Genomic DNA, 18,731 nt, shown 5'->3' with positions numbered 1-18,731 from the left:
TCTGCGCCGCCGCCAAAGCAGATGTTCTGGCCAGGTCCCCTCAGGGAAACGTCGCTCCAGGACCCGCTGGTAGGCCGCGAGGACAGGTCGAAGACGCTGCTCGGAGGAAGGCAACACCTCCGACCAGGTAGGGACTTAGAAAAGCAGTTTCCCCCTTCCCCCCCACCACCCCCCACACATAAAAGATTTAGACCCCCTGACTGTACACTTAACGAACTAAAAATAATTAAAAAAGAAGGGAAAAAACGGACAGCTGCAGGACAGGCAGCCGTTCAGGACAGCGCCTCCTCCGGATGGATGTTTGTGTAAATTGTGTTGATGTGTGTCATGATTCTACAGTGTGACTGCAGGAACCAAATTTTGTTTGAACTCCATGTGAGGTTCAAATGACAATAAACGGTATTGTATTGTATTGTATTGTATTCAGATCCTTCAAAAGTCAAAAATGGTCAATTTTTTTAAATGTTTCAAAATTTGCCATTTTGTGTACTAAGGCAGTGAAATTCATTGGTGCGTGACTATCTTTTTTGGAAGAAGGTAGTCTGAGGACATGGTGGAGGCTGGGAAGGAACATCGTTGTTATTTGAGTGTAGGGAATGGGGAAGCAAGAATTGAGGAATACACATTAGTTGTGTATTTTCTCACAGTGATGATCAGCTGTAAAAATAATGTTTTGGAGCTGTGAAAGGTGCTTCGCAAATCTGAGCCTTTTTTGTCGTCCCATCTCGGTGCAAGGACATGGCTCTGAGTTCTCAGGATTTGTCTGCAATGTTGTCAGATGTTCTCCTCAGCAAGTAGGTATTCAGACACATATTTGGTATCATTGTATCTAAAGACTGCCATTAAACTGATCATTTCAGCCTCTCACAATACAAGAACAGAAACAGTTCTGAAGCCTGGAGTTTGTAGCTTAAGGTTCCAATTTACAGAAATTCTGTACATTTTTATATGAAAAAGTTTGAACGTATTTATTTTCCAGAAACCTGGCTACATGTAGCTCAGTGAAGAAATACTGACAAATCTTGTAACTTCCTGGCATGCCATCGTGCCTCCAATCTGTAGGAATTCTCCAATTGATCACTATCACAATCTCATAATACATTTTGATATGCAATATTGAATATTCATTATATTCAAGCAATATTTTCATAATCATAGAGACGTTAAGTATGGAAACAGGCCCTTCAGCCCAACTTCCCCACACCGACCAACATGTACACTTGTCTATCCCACCTGCATTTGGGCCATATCCCTCTAAACCTGTCCTCTCCATGTACCTATCTAATTGTTTCTTAAACATTGTGATAGTACCAGCCTCAACTACCTTCTCTGGCAGCTCAATCCATACACCCACCACTCTTTGTGTGAAAATGCCACCCTTCTGATTCCTTAAATCTTTTCCCCTTCAACCTCAAACCTATGTCCTCTGGTTCTTGATTCCCCTACTCTGGGCAAAAGGCTCTGTGCATCTACCCGTTCTATTCTCATTATTTCATAGAGCTCTATAAGATCACACCTCATAGAAAACATAGAAAATAGGTGCAGGAGTAGGCCATTCGGCCCTTCTAGCCTGCACCGCCATTCAATGTGATCATGGCTGATCATCCAACTCAGTATCCCGTATCTGCCTTCTCTCCATACCCCCTGATCCCTTTAGCCACAAGGGCCACATCTAACTCCCTCTTAAATATAGCCAATGAACTGGCCTCAACTACCTTCTGTGGCAGAGATTTCCAGAGATTCACCACTCTCTGCGTGAAAAATGTTTTTCTCATCTCGGTCCTAAAGGATTTCCCCTCTATCCTTAAGCTGTGACCCCTTGTCCTGGACTTCCCCAACATCGGGAACAATCTTCCTGCATCTAGCCTGTCCAATCCCTTAAGAATTTTGTAAGTTTCTATAAGATCCCCCCTCAATCTTCTAAATTCTAGCGAGTACAATCCGAGTCTATCCAGTCTTTCTTCATATGAAAGTCCTGACATCCCAGAAATCAGTCTGGTGAACCTTCTCTGCACTCCCTCTATGGCAAGAATGTCTTTCCTCAGATTTGGAGACCAAAACTGTACGCAATACTCCAGGTGTCGTCTCACCAAGACCCTGTACAACTGCAGTAGAACCTCCCTGCTCCTATACTCAAATCCTTTTGCTATGAATGATAACATACCATTCGCTTTCTTCACTGCCTGCTGCACCTGCATGCCTACTTTCAATGACTGGTGTATCATGACACCCAGGTCTCGTTGCATCTACCCTTTTCCTAATCGGCCACCATTCAGATAATAGTCAGCTTTCCTGTTTTTGCCACCAAAGTGGATAACCTCACATTTATCCACATTATACTGCATCTGCCATGCATTTGCCCACTCACCCAGCCTATCCAAGTCACCTTGCAGCCTCCTAGCATCCTCCTCACAGCTAACACTGCCCCCCAGCTTCGTGTCATCCGCAAACTTGGAGATGTTGCATTCAATTCCCTCGTCCAAATCATTAATATATATTGTAAGTAGCTGGGGTCCCAGCACTGAGCCTTGCGGTACCCCACTAGTCACTGCCTGCCATTCTGAAAAGGACCCGTTTACTCCAACTCTTTGCTTCCTGTTTACCAGCCAGTTCTCTATCCACATCAATACTGAACACCCAATACCATGTGCTTTAAGTTTGTATACTAATCTCTTATGTGGGACCTTGTCGAAAGCCTTCTGAAAGTCCAGATATAACACATCCACTGGTTCTCCCCTATCCACTCTACTAGTTACATCCTCGAAAAATTCTATAAGATTCGTCAGACATGATTTACCTTTCGTAAATCCATGTTGACTTTGTCCAATGATTTCACCACTTTCCAAATGTGCTGCTATCCCATCTTTAATAACTGACTCTAGCAGTTTCCCCACTACCGATGTTAGACTAACTGGTCTGTAATTCCCCATTTTCTCTCTCCCTCCCTTTTTAAAAAGTGGGGTTACATTAGCTACCATCCAATCCTCAGTTTTGAAAAATTATCACTAATGCATCCACTATTTCTGGAGCTACTTCCTTAAGTACTCTGGGATGCAGCCTATCTGGCCCTGGGGATTTATCGGCCTTTAATCCATTCAATTTACCTAACACCACTTCCCGGCTAACCTGGATTTCACTCAGTTCCTCCATCTCATTTGACCCGCGGTCTCCTGCTATTTACGGCAGATTGTTGATGTCTTCCTTGGTGAAGACGGAACCAAAGTAGTTATTCAATTGGTCCGCCATGTCCTTGTTCCCCATGATCAATTCACCTGTTTCTGACTGCAAGGGACCTCCATTTGTTTTAACTAATCTCTTTCTCTTCACATATCTATAAAAACTTTTGCAGTCAGTTTTTATGTTCCCTGCCAGTTTTCTTTCATAATCTATTTTCCCTGCACTCGATTCTCCTGCACTCGAAGGGATTTCCCCTGCAATCATTCTCCTGCACTCGAAGGAATAGAATCCCAATCTGCTCAACCTCCCTATTGCTCAGACTCTCGAGCCCTGGCATCATCCTCGTAAATCTTCTCTCTACCCTTTCCAATTGGAAAGCCAACCCAGATATTCAAACTGGATGCATTTAAGCATAGTAGAATATGATTAAAATGAATCATTAGTCTGTTTTCTGAATTGAGGGATCATCTAAACGAAAATGTTTCTCCAACAGAATTTAATTTTGCATGAAAAAAATCATATCACATTTACTTAATTTACATTACCAAGTGTAACTAACATGTTAATTGTTTTCATTGCCTTTACAGTGTTACAAAGAAACTATCAGTGGAGTTATTTTTCAGAGGCATAGTCATATATGAATATATGTGAATGACGTAGAATGATTTGGCTGATTATGCCTGAAATTCTTTCTTGTGGTTAAATTGCAAAACTATTTCTCAAATTTGAGCTGTGCTTCTCGGTTAGAATTTGAGCATGTTTCCTGTAAATTGGAAATTTTGTTTACAAAGTGCACTTGGAACTGCATCTGTTTCAGTTTAGACTTAGTGCAATGCATTCAACACTGAATGAGTGCTGACATCTTTAGATTGTACCATTCATGTTAGAATCATCTATGAGGAGTTCTCTGCAATGAGGATTTATTGTACATTGAGTATCTATCCCGAGTACACAGTGTGTAAGGTATGGTGTGCATATGACTACAGACAACTTGATCATACTTTTTTCAGACGTGTCCCACAGTTTTGATCAGACATTTTATCTTTGTATAGCTTGAGTATGCTGACTATCAGGTTTTCTAACCCATCCAAGTTATTTTCATCTTCATCCTTGTTTACTTTGACACCTTCATGGATATGTTGAAATGTTTAGCAAAGATGCTTGGAACATCCCACAAATCAACTACCTTTGAGAAAGTGGTGAGGATCAGTCCTTCTGATGAAAGTACTTCAGCAGTGCTGAAGAGTAGGGAGTTCCAGGATTTAGACACAGTGATGTTGAACGATTGGTGATGTATTTCCAAGTGAGGATGTTGCATGACTTGGAAGAACACCTGCAACTGGCAAGACATGAAATGCTGGAGTAATTCAGCATGTCATGCAACATATCTGGAGAACATGGATACGTGACGTTTTGGGTCAGGACTCTTCTTCGGACCCTCTGAGTACTTTATGTCTTTATTTGTAAATTACAATCTGCAGTTCCTTGTTTCTGTGACTGGCAAGGTTTCCTTGCACCTGTTACCAATGTACTTTTATGTAGTAGAGGTCACCGATGTGGGAACTTTCAGAGCTGCCTAATAGCCCTGTCCCATGGTACGAGCTCATTCCAAGAGCTCTCCCGAGTTTGCCCTGATTCGAACTCGGAGATTTACGGTAATGGCCACTTGTCGGTACTCGGGGCTCTCATGGACATTTTTCAATATGTTGAAAAATCTTCACGAGTCTTCCTGTACTTACCTGCCGTTAGCGAGTCTTCCTGAAACCTGCCGTTAGCGCAACAAGCCGCCAAGAGACGTCCCAGACGTACCCGCTACGTTCATTCTCCGTGCTTACCACAAATTTAATTTTTGGAGCTCTTGGAATGAACTCGTACCGTGGGACAGGGCTTTAAGGAAGAAACTGCAGATGTACGCACAACAGCCATTACGTGGAGGGAACGGATAATTAGGGTATGATTGGGTGTCAGTCAAGTGCCAAACAGTGTTTAATATGCAATGCCATTTAGCCCAGACTGTAATATAACCAGTGTTCTGAGGTCTTAAAGATAAATTTCTAATTATGCATTCTTATCATGGAACATTCTCTTATGGGTACATTCCTTTGTATCTGCACACGCTTGGCCTTTGACTTTCTAACCATCAAAGTGAACGAATTAATGGATGAAAAATCATGGGTTGCATATGAATGATGTGTTAATGTTCACAATTTGCAAATTGGTCTCTCCAGCTACAGTATGTAGGTAGGAAACTGATTCTGTCCAGAAAGTTGAAACTGGGTCCTTTGTGTCACTCATTACAGTGTGACTTACAGCCATGGTACTATAACCCACATTTATCTTACACTTTCTATCTTGCAGTTAGCTCAATTAATTATACATGTAGTTCTATCATCTGAGGAAATGATAGAGCTACTTGATGGAGACTAGAGAGGGAGGGGGAGAGGGGAAGAGTGGGGAGGGAGGGGGAGGGGCGGAAGGGGAGAGAGGGATGGGGAGAGGGGTAGGGGTAGGGGTGGAAGGGGAGAGAGGGATGGGGAGAGGGAGGAGGGGGAGGGAGGAGAGGGAGTGGAGGAGAGGGAGTGGAGGCGAGATGGGTGAGGGCGGAGAGAGGGGAGAGGGAGGGAGGGAGGGGGAGATGGAGAGGGGGGGAGGGGGAGGGGGGAAAGGAGAGAGGGGGGTGGGGAGTGGGAGGGAGGAGGGGGAGGGGAGGGAGGGGGGAGATGGAGAGAGGTGTGGGGAGGGGGGAGGAGGAAGGGTGGATGGGGGAGAGATAGGAAGGGGGGGAATGGAGAGAGCGGGGAGAGGGGGAGGGGGGAGGGAGTGGGGAGGGATGGGAGAGGGGAGGAGAGCGGGGAGGGTGAAGGGGAGACGGGTAGATGGGGAGAGGGGGAGAGGAGGAGAGAGGGGTGGGGTGATAGGGGTGAGGAAAGGGGGAGAGAGGGGTGAGAGGAGTGAGGAGAGAAGGGTGAGGGGAGAGGAGAGAGGGGTGAGGGGAATAGGGAGAGAGGGGAGAGGGGTGGGGAGAGAGGGGGAGAGGCGTGAGGAGAGTGGTGATCACGCGCTTCGACACGGGGGCGGGGCTGGGGCTGGAGCAAAGGCAGATGTAAATGAGATCCATTGCGATTGGACATCTGTGAACATTGGGCATTGTGACATCACACTATGGAACATTCACCAACGGGCGAGAAGCTTTGATTTTTTTTCACATTTTGAAATTATTTATGTTTTTTACCGAAAAAGCAGGGAAAGGTTGTACCGAATTTTTTAATATTACAAACATGAAGAGGAGGATGAAAAACCCTACCGGAGATTCACAAACGCCTAAAACGAATATTCGCGGAATATAACCCGGACAAACCAACACGAGAGTTTTAAATATATACTAGACCAAGTGCAGACCCGCTGGGTCTGTTCCCCACAACGCGCGGTGCGGGGGGGGGGGGGTGCTGTGGCTTCACACACACACTAACCACCCCCCACACACACAGGGTTATGGGGAAAAGGCAGGAGAATGGGGTTAGGAGGGAGATATAGATCAGCCATGATTGAATGGCAAAGTTGACTTGATGGGCCGAATGGCCTAATTGAGATCCTATCACTTATGATGGTTAAAATGTTGTTCAAGGCATAATTTAACACAGTGGTTCCCAACCTTTTTCGTCCCATTTACCCCTGGCAACTTTAATAGCACATAACAATGTTATTTCACTTATTTATGAGCAACTAATGATGAACAGATACCGGTATATCAGAACGAAACACAGTCAGTCAATGAGAAAAAATATGTACAAATACAGAATCAACAAATTTTTGTCCCTGGGTAGGCGAAATTTACCCCAGGTTGGAAACCCTTAATTTAACAGATGAGTTGCCACTTCTTGAACAGACTGCTTCCCATGGCATTATTGTATGTTTAAGGCTTGCCTCGAGGGAAAACCCAAGTAACATTTCTGTAGGGGAAATTGATAGAGGTTCATTTTAAGCATTCAGTTCATAAGATAAAGATTAACATAAAATAATATTTTCATGAATCATTTTGCAATTGAAAATGTTTTGGAAACGGCTTGGTTACTGCCCCTGTCCCACTTAGGAAACCTGAACGGAAACTTCTGGAGACTTTGCGCCCCACCCAAGGTTTCTGTGCGGTTCCCGGAGGTTGCAGGTGGTTGCCGGAGGTTGCAGGTAGTGGAAGCAGGTAGGGAGACTGACAAAAACCTCCGGGAATCTCCGGGAACCGCATGGAAACCTTGGGTGGGGCGCAAAGTCTCCAGAGGTTTCCGTTCAGGTTTCCTAAGTGGGACAGGGGCATTAGTATTTGAACAGTCATTTTAAAATAAATGTTCAGCTATATTTTGCAAAGAAATCATCCATTAACCAAACAAGCACTTTTTAAAAAGATGATGACATTAATTTGTTTGAAAACTTTTTTTTGAAAACAAATTGGCTATTTGTAATACATATATTTCTAGATAGTGTTTGCAAAGTTTGACCATCAATGCATATTTTACTTTCTTTTCTGGGTAGTGATGTGCTGACTGGAGCTGTGTTTGGTTGCATTGGTGGTGTCATCCTGATGTACATGTCCTATTCATTTTATAAAAAATGGCGACGAGATGAAAGACTACGAGCATTTCTAAGGTAAGGCACATTTGCTGAGGGATTGTTGCTTATTTGAAGGTAGGCAAAAATGCTGGAGAAACTCAGCGGGAGAGGCAGCATCTATGGAGCGAAGGAAATAGGCTACGTTTTGGCTGAAGAAAGGTCTGAACCCGAAAAGTCGCCTATTTCCTTCGCTCCATAGATGCTGCCTCACCCGCTGAGTTTCTCCAGCATTTTTGTCTACCTTCGATTTTCCAGCATCTGCAGTTCCTTCTTAAACGTTGCTTATTTGAATGTTATTTTGTTTTAGAAAATTATGAACCATGATTTCTTGCTAAGTGTCTAAGGTTAAAATTACTTAATGCTGTGGTTACACTAACTAAATGTGCTTTCTGTCCAAGGATTAACAGTCATAATGGCACAAAATATTTTCAGTGCAATAAGATTTCCCTTTATCATTGCAACCTAGAGTTTCAAAGAAAACCAATACAGTTTTTTGAATCTCTGAGAAGCAATAGGTTATGGAGTACAGAATAACCAAATTAATTAATTCCAAGACATTAAAAATGTTGAGGATTGGGATCTTCTTATCGAGTCCACATCACAAGATTAGAAATTGTTCAGCCAGAGCTGAACACACTTCTCGGCATCTGCACACAATGGCATCTTCCGCTTCTTGCTCTTAGTGGTGGAAAGATTGGTGAAACAGGGCCGCGATGTGAACGCTCTTTTCTTGACCCCAGGATTGGGATGAAATCATAGCACACCCCACCAGCCTCAACTCCAGTCACCCAACTTGTAAGGCTCTGATCAGGTTCCTCTGAGACTTCCCTATTGTAATGTATTCATGCATATTCATGTATATGCTAATGAGTTGGTGTTGTATATAAGTAGGGAATGTTGGGTAATAAATCTCTCTTGTGATCCAGCCAGCCTGCGTGTAAGTTGTTATTCATTCTGCTGTCCGGAATATAACACCTATCCATTTACCAGTCCAAATAATTTTTCACATTCAGTATTACCTATTGTGCATTGAATTTTTATGCAATGAATATCCCAAGGGCCAAATCATCTTTAGTTAGATGCTTAAATATAAGAAAGGAATTTCACTGATAGGTATATGTTAGGGAATTACACTGATAGGGAAATGTTTAAAGACAGATGGCTTTAGACTTGTCTACGTTTAAAAAAACCCTCACAAATTGCACTTCAGATACTGATTCTGACAACTAATATAATTTTGAATGGAAATTCATTTAAATGCAGTAGCTGATCTCTATTCTTTGCTTATTGGGTATTAGCTTCAGGCAGCTGTTGAAAATTATAAGGCTGGTGATAATGAATGCTTATTAGCGATAGGAAGCCACAAGTATTTTACATCTGCTTACTGGGCGGAAGAAGGCTTGACTTGAAACAAATGTCAAAGGTTCTGTCAGATTATATGGCTTTATTGTAGGAAATAAACATACAGAACAGATTATTAATGAAATGCATTATTGTTACAATAATTTAGTTTTTGTTCATGTTGATTTAAGATAAGAAGAAAAGCAGAGTCAACATATGTGCGGCAAAGATCTGCATTTGTGGCAAAGCTTTGATAAATTCAGTCCATATGTTTAACATTTTTATGGCATTAATTTTTCTTCACTGATACTGGTACCAATCATTTGCTCAATATTTGCCACACAAATTTGTGGTTCAGGTAATTTTATGCTCCTCATATTTTTGGCTTATTTTGCTCTTCGAGTTGAAACTGAATCCTTTTCATATTGATTAAATAATTAAAATGATTGTACAAAAAAATCCTTTGACATTGTCAAATTGGTAAAGTAACTTCATATGAAATATAGATTAGATTTTGGAGTACAGTTTTAAGGTATTTGGTTTAGTTATAGTTTTAGGATTTTGTGTGTGATATTCTCTTGAATTCTGTGATTGTGTAGGGGGGTAGAGGTTGGCTTAATTACTTGGGGATAAAATGGTGGATGAAACCGTACATCGACGTAAACAATGTCGAGAATGCTTATTGTCAATAAACAGCAGGCAAAAAGTTGGAGAACCTGAACAAGATCTAGAATAGTTGACAAAAATCTCTAAAAATAGATGCAATCATAAGAAGTTAATAGGAGTGGAATAAAGTTGTCACAAAGTCTCAATGGCGTGGACCTCAAAATAGTTTGGGGAAGAAATAGCCGAACCTCTAATGATTAATCGCAAAGCATTAGCTATAGGAATTTAATCAAAGCACCAAGAGTGGGAAGTATTCCCTCCTCTTCAAAAATCTTATGTTTATGCACTGGAAAATCACAAATCAATTATTTTACCCAGCGATTCAATATATGGGTGAAGTTTGTGATACTTGGAAGGGCTTAAGTTAATCCGCACTGCTGCCATGTGTCTGGAAAAATAGATAGCATCTTCAAAGTAGGTATTCTATGAGTGCCATGTGTGTATTGTTGAATCTTGCTGAGCACCACGTTAGAATGGTTATGACAACAAAAGTAGATGATAACATTGCTGTGTCCATATGGATAGAATGATTAGGAGTCATCTTGGTAGGACTGAAATTGAGGTGAGACTTGGGCCTCATTCATTTATATTAGGAGCACGATGCATCAGTAGTTTCAGCGGTGATTTAATTAGATATTTTTGGCGGAAACTGCAGATAGGCAGGATAGAGGCTTGTGTGGATAGGTGGCATTTAATGTTTAATGCTTAATAGTGATGTTTAATAGGAGGGATTGTGTATAACACATTTTTTGGAGGTGATTGGAAGGAGGAACAGAAAGAATATGGAAGAGAAATATACCCCAGATAGAAATATTCAAAGCCAAGATCCAAAGCCTGTTACGGATACACAAGAAAATGGGCAGCATTCTAATAATTGCAGGGATTTGATGGAATGCAATTGAAAGTAAGATTGGGACCATTGTGAAATGGGTGTCTGTTTCAATCATGTTAGTTTCACAATGATTATAGAATCATGGAAATGCACAGCACATAAATTGCCTCATTGACCCATTATGTTCATGCTGACAGTTTTGCCTGTCTATACTAATCCCAGTTGCTTGCCTGAGGTCCATTACCTTGTATGTCTTGCCTAGTCCTGCATCTATCTAAATGTCTCTTAAAGCAGGGCTGCCAACATTGGGTGAGAGTTGAGGGTGAGAAATTGCGAGGGAGCGTTGCGACGGGGGGGGGGTGTTCAGGTTTTTTGGGTTACGGCCCATGTGCCGTAGGTTGCCGAACCCTAGATATTTGGCCTCATTGTGGTCCTCCCCATGTTTTACAACCGATTCACCTGGTTAGTTTTATCTCGGCTGCTTCATGTTCTCGGCGGCTGCACATCCAACCAAGAAAGAAGAGAAGAGATGCGACGTCACTCACAGCCGCCAACTGACGCTCTTCCACAGACCGCACAGATCGTTGTGATATAGCGCAAAAAGACAAATTGTGCATGGACTGAAGACAGCATGAGAATTCTGTCATTAGCGTGAGAATTGGCTGAAATGCGTGACTCTCACGCTCAAAGCGCTCAAAGCTCAAAGCGTGAGAGTTGGCAGCCCTGTCTAAGGCCAGGATGTGACAACAGACGCACAGGGAGACACATACACAAAGGAAGACACACACACACACACAGGGAGACAGACACACACACACACACACACACACACACACACACACACACACACACACACACACACACACACACACACACACACACACAGGGAGACAGACACACACACACACAGGGAGACACACACACACACACACACACACACACACACACACACACACACACACACACACACACACACACACACACAGGGATACACACAGGGATACACACACATACACACAGGGAGACACACACACACACACACATACACACAGGGAGACACACACACACACACACACACACACACACACACACACACACGGGGAGACACACACACACACACACACACACCACACACGGGGAGACACATACACACACGGGGAGACACAAACACACATGGGGAGACACACACACACATACAGGGATACACACACACACACACAGGGAGACACAAACACACACAGACACAGGGACACACACACACAGGGAGACACACACACAGGGAGACACACACACAGAGAGACACAGACACACACACACAGGGAGACACACACACAAGGAGACACACACAGGGAGACACACACACAGGGAGACACACACACAAGGAGACACACACAGGGAGACACACACACAGGGAGACACACACACAGGGAGACACACACACAAGGAGACACACACAGGGAGACACACACACAAGGAGACACACACAGGGAGACACACACACAAGGAGACACACACACAGGGAGACACACACACAGGGAGACACACACACACAGGGAGACACACACACAGGGAGACACACACACACAGGGAGACACACACACAGGGAGACACACACACAGGGAGACACACACACACAGGGAGACACACACACACAGGGAGACACACACACACAGGGAGACACACACACAGGGAGACACACACACAGGGACACACACACACACACACACACACACACACACAGGGAGACACACACACACACACACACACACACACACACAGGGAGACACACAGACATGTGCACACACAGGGAGACACACACACACACACACACACACACACACACACACACACACACACACACACACACACACACACACACACACAGGGAAATACACACACACACACAGAGACACACACACACACACACACACACAGGGAGACACATACATAAAGGAAGACACACACGGAGACACACACACACGGAGACACACACACACACACAGGGATACACACACACATTTCCTTCCCCCCCTCCATCCTCCCCCTCCCTCCCTCTCTTTCCTCCCCTCCCTCTTTCCTCCCTCTTTCCTCCCCCTCTCTCTTTTTCCACATGCTTCCTCTTTCTCCCCTTTCTCCTTCCCTTCCTTCATCCCCTTTCTACATTCCCTCCCCTGTCTCTCTTTGCCTCCATCCCTCCATGTTTTTCTTCCTCTCTCTCTCTTTCTCCCCTCCCTCTTTCCCCGGGCATGGTGTAGCGTGGATTGGTGGCGCTGGCACTGCCGTGTGAGTTGAAGGGCAGGAGGGAGGGAGGGAGCGAGGTTGCCGCGGTAGCCGGAAGCACAGCGCTCGCAGACAGCACACAAAAGCGCGGACACCCGCTGCCCGGGACCGACGCGCTTCCCCAATCCGTGCAGATCGCTGTCATGCGGCGCAAACTTGAGACAAACTGTGCAGCAAAGATCCTATAGCTCCGCTATAAGATCTTTGCTGTGCAGGGACTGAAGACAGCCTGTTAGTGTGAGAATTTTGTCTTCAGTGTGAGGCCGTGAGAATTGGCTGAAATGCGTGAGTGTCACGCTCAAAGCGTGAGAGTTGGCAGCCCTGCTTAAAGTGATTGTATCGATTCCATCCCTTCTGTTTGTATGTTCCAGATATCAAACAAACTTTCCCCTCAGATCCCATTTGAAACCGCCTCCTCTCAACTTAAGCCTCTATTCTCTTGTTTTACATGTCTTTAACACGAGAAAAATATTCTGATTATCAACTGTATTTACATGCCTTACATTTTTACATACTCCATCAGGTCACCCCTCGGCCTCCTTCATTCCAACAAAAAAAAAAAAGCACGATCTATCCAATCTTTCCTCATAAGTAAAGTCCTCCAACCTAGGCAATATCCTGGTGAGTCTCTTCTGCACTCTCTCCAACACAACCACATATTTCCGATAGAGTGGTGACTAAAACTGCACACAATACTCCAATTGAGGTCTGACCAGCATTTTGTAATACAGCAACATTACTTTTTTTTAATCAAACTTTAGATTTTATCTTCCAATCTATAAAGGTTAGGTTAAATTTAAAACAGTCGTCCATTTACCATATCTGCTTTTACCCAAATTCTTATCTTTGACAGAACAAGAGTTTTCTGTATTTCATGAAAAATTTAAATATAAAATGATAGTGAATTTACACTAATCAGTGACCTGGGGAGAAACACAAAAAGCGTCAGAACACAATGCAGTTAGAAAAAATATTTTCTCAATGTTTTCTGAAACATTGAATTATTTAACATGATTATTTATGCAGAGAGAATAACATAATTTGAAAGTATTTTCAAAAAGTATTTGTAAAGAAAATATGAAGAAAGATATGGGGAAAGGGTAGAGAATGAGTTTAGGATTGTCAGCTGTCAACAGAAATATAGAAAAAATGTAGTGAGGTGTTCTGTGCTATAATTTCTAAAAAACTGACTTGCATTCAATTGTTTTGCAATGAAAGATTTAAAATAGCTTGCATATTTATTTGAAGAAGGTCATAAACTATTTGGCTGTTTGTGTAACTTTCTGTTTTGCAAATTCAAATGTAATGCAATGAAAAGGTTTTGTGTCCTTTGGAAGAAGTTATGATTGGACCAAGTTTTGGATTTCCTGCTGTATGTTTGTGTAGTTACGCAAGATATTATCAGTGGTTTTGGTTTGGACACTTTGCACATGTTGATGGGTTTCCGTCTGACCAAAAAGCATGGATTACCAGCAGGACACGTCACATTTATGTCATTCAGGCAATACGTGGGTGTACATTTCAACCACCCAATTAAGTTTTCTTATGAAGTTGTGTGTTAGAGTTGCGCAGTCATTGTTATTGGCAAGTAAAGATAGTTCTTTAAAATTTATTTCCTAAATTGCTTTGCCTCCATTGGTCGTGGAATATCAGGTTTTAGTTTCTACTTGTGTTCTTGGCAAAATGAAAGATAAATACAACAGGCATTCTCCCTGCAGGCTGTGAATGGTCTGTCCAATTAGGGTAACTGAGCAAGGAAACAGACCCTTCATCCCAACGCATCAGTGCCAAACAACATGCACCATCTAAGCTACTCCCATTTTATTCGCATTTGGCCCATATCCCTCTAAACCTTTCCTATCCATGTATCTGACCAAATGTCTTTTAAATGTTGTTTTTGTACTTTTCTCAACTACTTCATCTGACAACTCTTTCCATATACCCACCAGCCTCTGTAAGGAAAAAGTTGCTCCTCGGGTTTCGATTAAAACTTTCCACTTTCACTTTAAACCTATGTCTTCTGTTTCTTGATTCCACTACACTGGAGGGAAAAAAAACTGAACATTCACCTTCCCTATTGCTCTCATAATTTAATAAACCTCTATAAGATCACCTCTCAGCCTCCTGCGCTCTAAGGATTAAAGTTTGAGACTACTCAACTGATGATTAAAGAGGGTAGAGGGCCTGTCCCACTGTACGAGGTAATTCAAGAGTTCTCCCGAGTTTCCCCTGATTCGAACTCGGAGAATTACGGTAATGGCCGCTCGTAGGTACTCGGGGCTCTCGTGGACATTTTTCAACATGTTGAAAAAACATCACGAGCTTACCGCATTTCCCGAGTACCTGCCGTTAGCGTTACGAGCCGCTAAAAGACGTCCCGAGCTCCGACGTACCCGCTACGTACATTCTACGTACTTACCACAAGTTAGATTTTTTTTTAAACTCGGGAGACGTTTGGGTAAACTCGTATAGTGGGACAGGCCCTTTAGGGTCCAAGACTTCGGCGGCAGGGGTTAAAAATTACTGTAATTATAGTGAGGATGCCTGAAGGTTAAAAGATGTGTATAATACTTAATTTCTTGTATTAATAAGTTAATTACAATTGCTCTCTATTGCTCAGGCTCTCGGAAATCATCTCTATACTCTTTCTAGCTTAACAACATCTTCTTTGTAGCAGGGGTGACCAAAACTAAACACAATACTCCAAGTACAGCCTCACCAACATTTTTGACAACTTCTCCAACTCGACTCAATACAACTCCTCAATACAATTAATAAAGGTGAATGCGTGAGGTTTGTGTTCTAACAGCAGTCACTAAATTCATTGAAACACATTTCTGCTCTTTTTTTTACCAATTATGTTAACATAATTTTAAACAAAAGGATAAATTTACCATGACTATATCAAGTATAAAAGCAAATAAAATAGAAATCTGAAATAGAGACGGTTAATGCTGGAAATAAGGAGGAAGTCAGTTGGGGATACAGATGTGTTCAAAAGGGAACTGCAGATGCTGGAATATCGAAGGTACACAAAATTGCTGGGGAAACTCAGCGGGTGCAGCAGCATCTATGGAGCGAAGGAAATAGGCGACGTTTCGGGCCGAAACGTCGCCTATTTCCTTCGCTCCATAGATGCTGCTGCACCCGCTGAGTTTCCCCAGCAATTTTGTGTACCTGGGGATACAGATGACTTGGATTGTCATCTAGGACTTTCACCCAGCGACAGTGGCAATGAATGGCAATATATTTCCATGTCACATTGAACTAGGTGTTCTTATTCTTTTTGCTGACCGAGTCATGGCTTTGGAAGTTGCTGGCTAAGCACTGTTGGTGCAATGCATCCTTCAGGTAGTACAAATCTCTGCTACTGTGCAGCAATGATGAAGTGAGTGGAGGGGGTGCATATCAAGCAAGCTAGTCTATCCTGTATTATGCCAAGGTTCTTGAGTGCTGTTGAAGTTGTGTCCCTCCTGACAAGTGGAGGGTATTCCGTCACACTCCTGACTTGAGCCTTGCATATAGTGGTCAGGATTTGGGAAATCTGAGGAATAGGCTGGTGCTTGGCAACTTAGTACTCAATACAAAAAAAAACAAAAATGCTCATCATTGACTCCAGGAAGAAGCAGGGTGACCATCCCCCACTGCACATAAATGGAGAAAGAGTGGACAGAATCTCCAGTTTCAGGTTCCTGGGCGCCCACATCTCAACAGATCTCAGGTGGTCAACTAACACGCACTCCCTGGTAAAGAAGGCACAACAACGGCTTTACTTCCTAAGATCACTCAGGAAAGTCAACTTGCCACAACAGCTGCTAGTATCATTCTACCATTGCGCCAAAGAGAGTGTCCTGACACATGGCATCCTGGTATGGTATGTCAACAGTTCTGCGGCTGACAAGAAGGCTCTGCAGAGAGTCATCAATACAAGATCACCAACACAAACACCTGCCTGCCCTGGAAGAGATCTATAGCTCTCGTTGCCTGCAGAAGGCATTACGCATACTAAAGGACTCATCTCATCCCTCATATCACTTGTTTGCCCTTCTGCCCTCAGGAAAGCGTTACAGGTCCATCAAATCACCAACCACAATATTAACAAACAGTTTCTACCCCAAGGCCATCACCACTCTGAACTGAACACGCAGCCCCCATAGCCAATATTTTGTACTGCCACAACACTATACTGTGAATATGGCACATTGCACATTCTGACGACGTTTTCTTGCTGTTTTTGTTATTCGTTATTATTTATCTGACACGTTGGAGCTCCGCTCGGGCAGTGTGCCTGAAATTTTGTTGTATGTCTTTGCAATGACAATAAAGTATATTATTATTATTATTATTATTACCATTATGAGGCAGGTTATTCACTGCAGGATTCCCAGCTTCTGATGTGTTCTTGTGGCCACATTTTGTACATCGTATTCAATTTCAGTTGTAATCACCAGGATTGTAATAGTGGAGGAATTCTGTGATGGTAATGCCGTTGAATGTCATGGGGAGATAGCTGTATCTTCTCTAGTTGGATATCATCATTGCTTGGCACTTGTGTGGCATGAAGACTATTGCTAGTTTCTATTCATTTCAACTGTAATTGACCAAACCAATACAACATATCTGGGAATTGAAAACATGAACAAAACTCTAAACCCCCAAATGCTTGTGTTTTCCGAGAACTTTGTTATTGTAGTTCCAGACTTCACTTAAAAGTGTAGCCATACTGAGTCCGTGTATTCCAATTGTGCTCATTTCGTTAGCTATACTTGCTCTGGTGGTCACATTTTGAACGTTCATTTGGACCTCAAGTAAACGTGTATCCCGGCGAAACGCAGCAGTTTAAAAAATATATGCATATTTTTCTCTGCTTTTAAATTGACATTCTCAAAGATAGAGGACTTGGTGTCCATTCAGTAAGAGTATTTGTAGCTGCATTGTTAAAACTATTGGCTGCTACTTCTAAATTCACAAGGTATTCTTTTAAAGCAAATGTAAAACATTTTTAGGGTTTAATGTTGATTAGATTCAAAAGATATTTATATGTTCCTGATGGAAGTGTTGGTAATATGACGTTGCTAATTTTAAGGAGTTCATTGCATTAGTAAAGCAAATGTTAAAAGACTGTAGAACTGACAATTTGTTCCTTCTTCTTCTCTAGAATCCATCGAAATGCAGAAGTTGCCCCTTACTTCATTTTTGGTGTGAATGAAGAAAATGCTGGGTGAATGGTCAAATCATCCTGAAGAGAGCAATGCACACAATAACTTTAATGCCTTCTTTGCACGTTAGATTTTTGGATGATTAATTTTACTCTATAGTGCAAGTCTCTTTTGGAACTGTACGTATCATAAAATAAACCAAGTGCCTGTCTCTGTGTATGCATATGTATGTGTATGAAGTAAATCACCACCATCCAATATATTCTACAAAGGTTAATCCAATTCAATTCATGACTGATGCAAAGCTTTGTACTAAGAGCTTTTACCTTTTCTATAAATTAATAGTTTATTCCTGTTAAGTATTATAAAAACCATTGTGAGCTTGATTTTTAGCTCTCAATCACACCCAAAAAGTTACTTCCTGTGTTTCAAATGTGTTTTCTTTCAATTATTTGATTCAACGCAAAACCATTATCTTCTAATTTCTCCAATGTTATATGTTCATTAAGTATTTTTAAATAATCACACTAAATGAAAGTATAGTAACAGGTAAATGTATAAATAGGCCATCACATGTACAGCTATAGTGTGCCGATAGGTTCACAGTTTGAGAAGCATTGGTTTTATTTCGTACAGTGCAACATCAGTATTTATGTGATTTCCAAACTATTTTC

At 42.3% G+C, this 18,731-nt stretch overlaps 1 protein-coding gene across 1 annotated transcript in view; it reads left to right on the top strand.

Moving 5' to 3' along the window:
- The window catches only part of LOC116981855, a 60,434-nt gene extending 42,115 nt beyond the window's left edge, over positions 1 to 18,319 (top strand). Inside the window, exons 6-7 of the mRNA XM_033035034.1 lie at positions 7,702 to 7,815; positions 18,057 to 18,319. Of these exons, the coding sequence (XP_032890925.1) occupies positions 7,702 to 7,815; positions 18,057 to 18,123 (181 nt within the window). The 3' untranslated portion in view covers positions 18,124 to 18,319. The remainder of the gene's footprint in view (positions 1 to 7,701; positions 7,816 to 18,056) is intronic.
- Positions 18,320 to 18,731: the final 412 nt, after the last annotated feature.

This window comes from Amblyraja radiata, chromosome 1 (assembly GCF_010909765.2).
Source record: "Amblyraja radiata isolate CabotCenter1 chromosome 1, sAmbRad1.1.pri, whole genome shotgun sequence".
Classification (NCBI taxonomy): domain Eukaryota; kingdom Metazoa; phylum Chordata; class Chondrichthyes; order Rajiformes; family Rajidae; genus Amblyraja; species Amblyraja radiata.
This window is presented reverse-complemented; position numbering and strand designations above follow the sequence as displayed.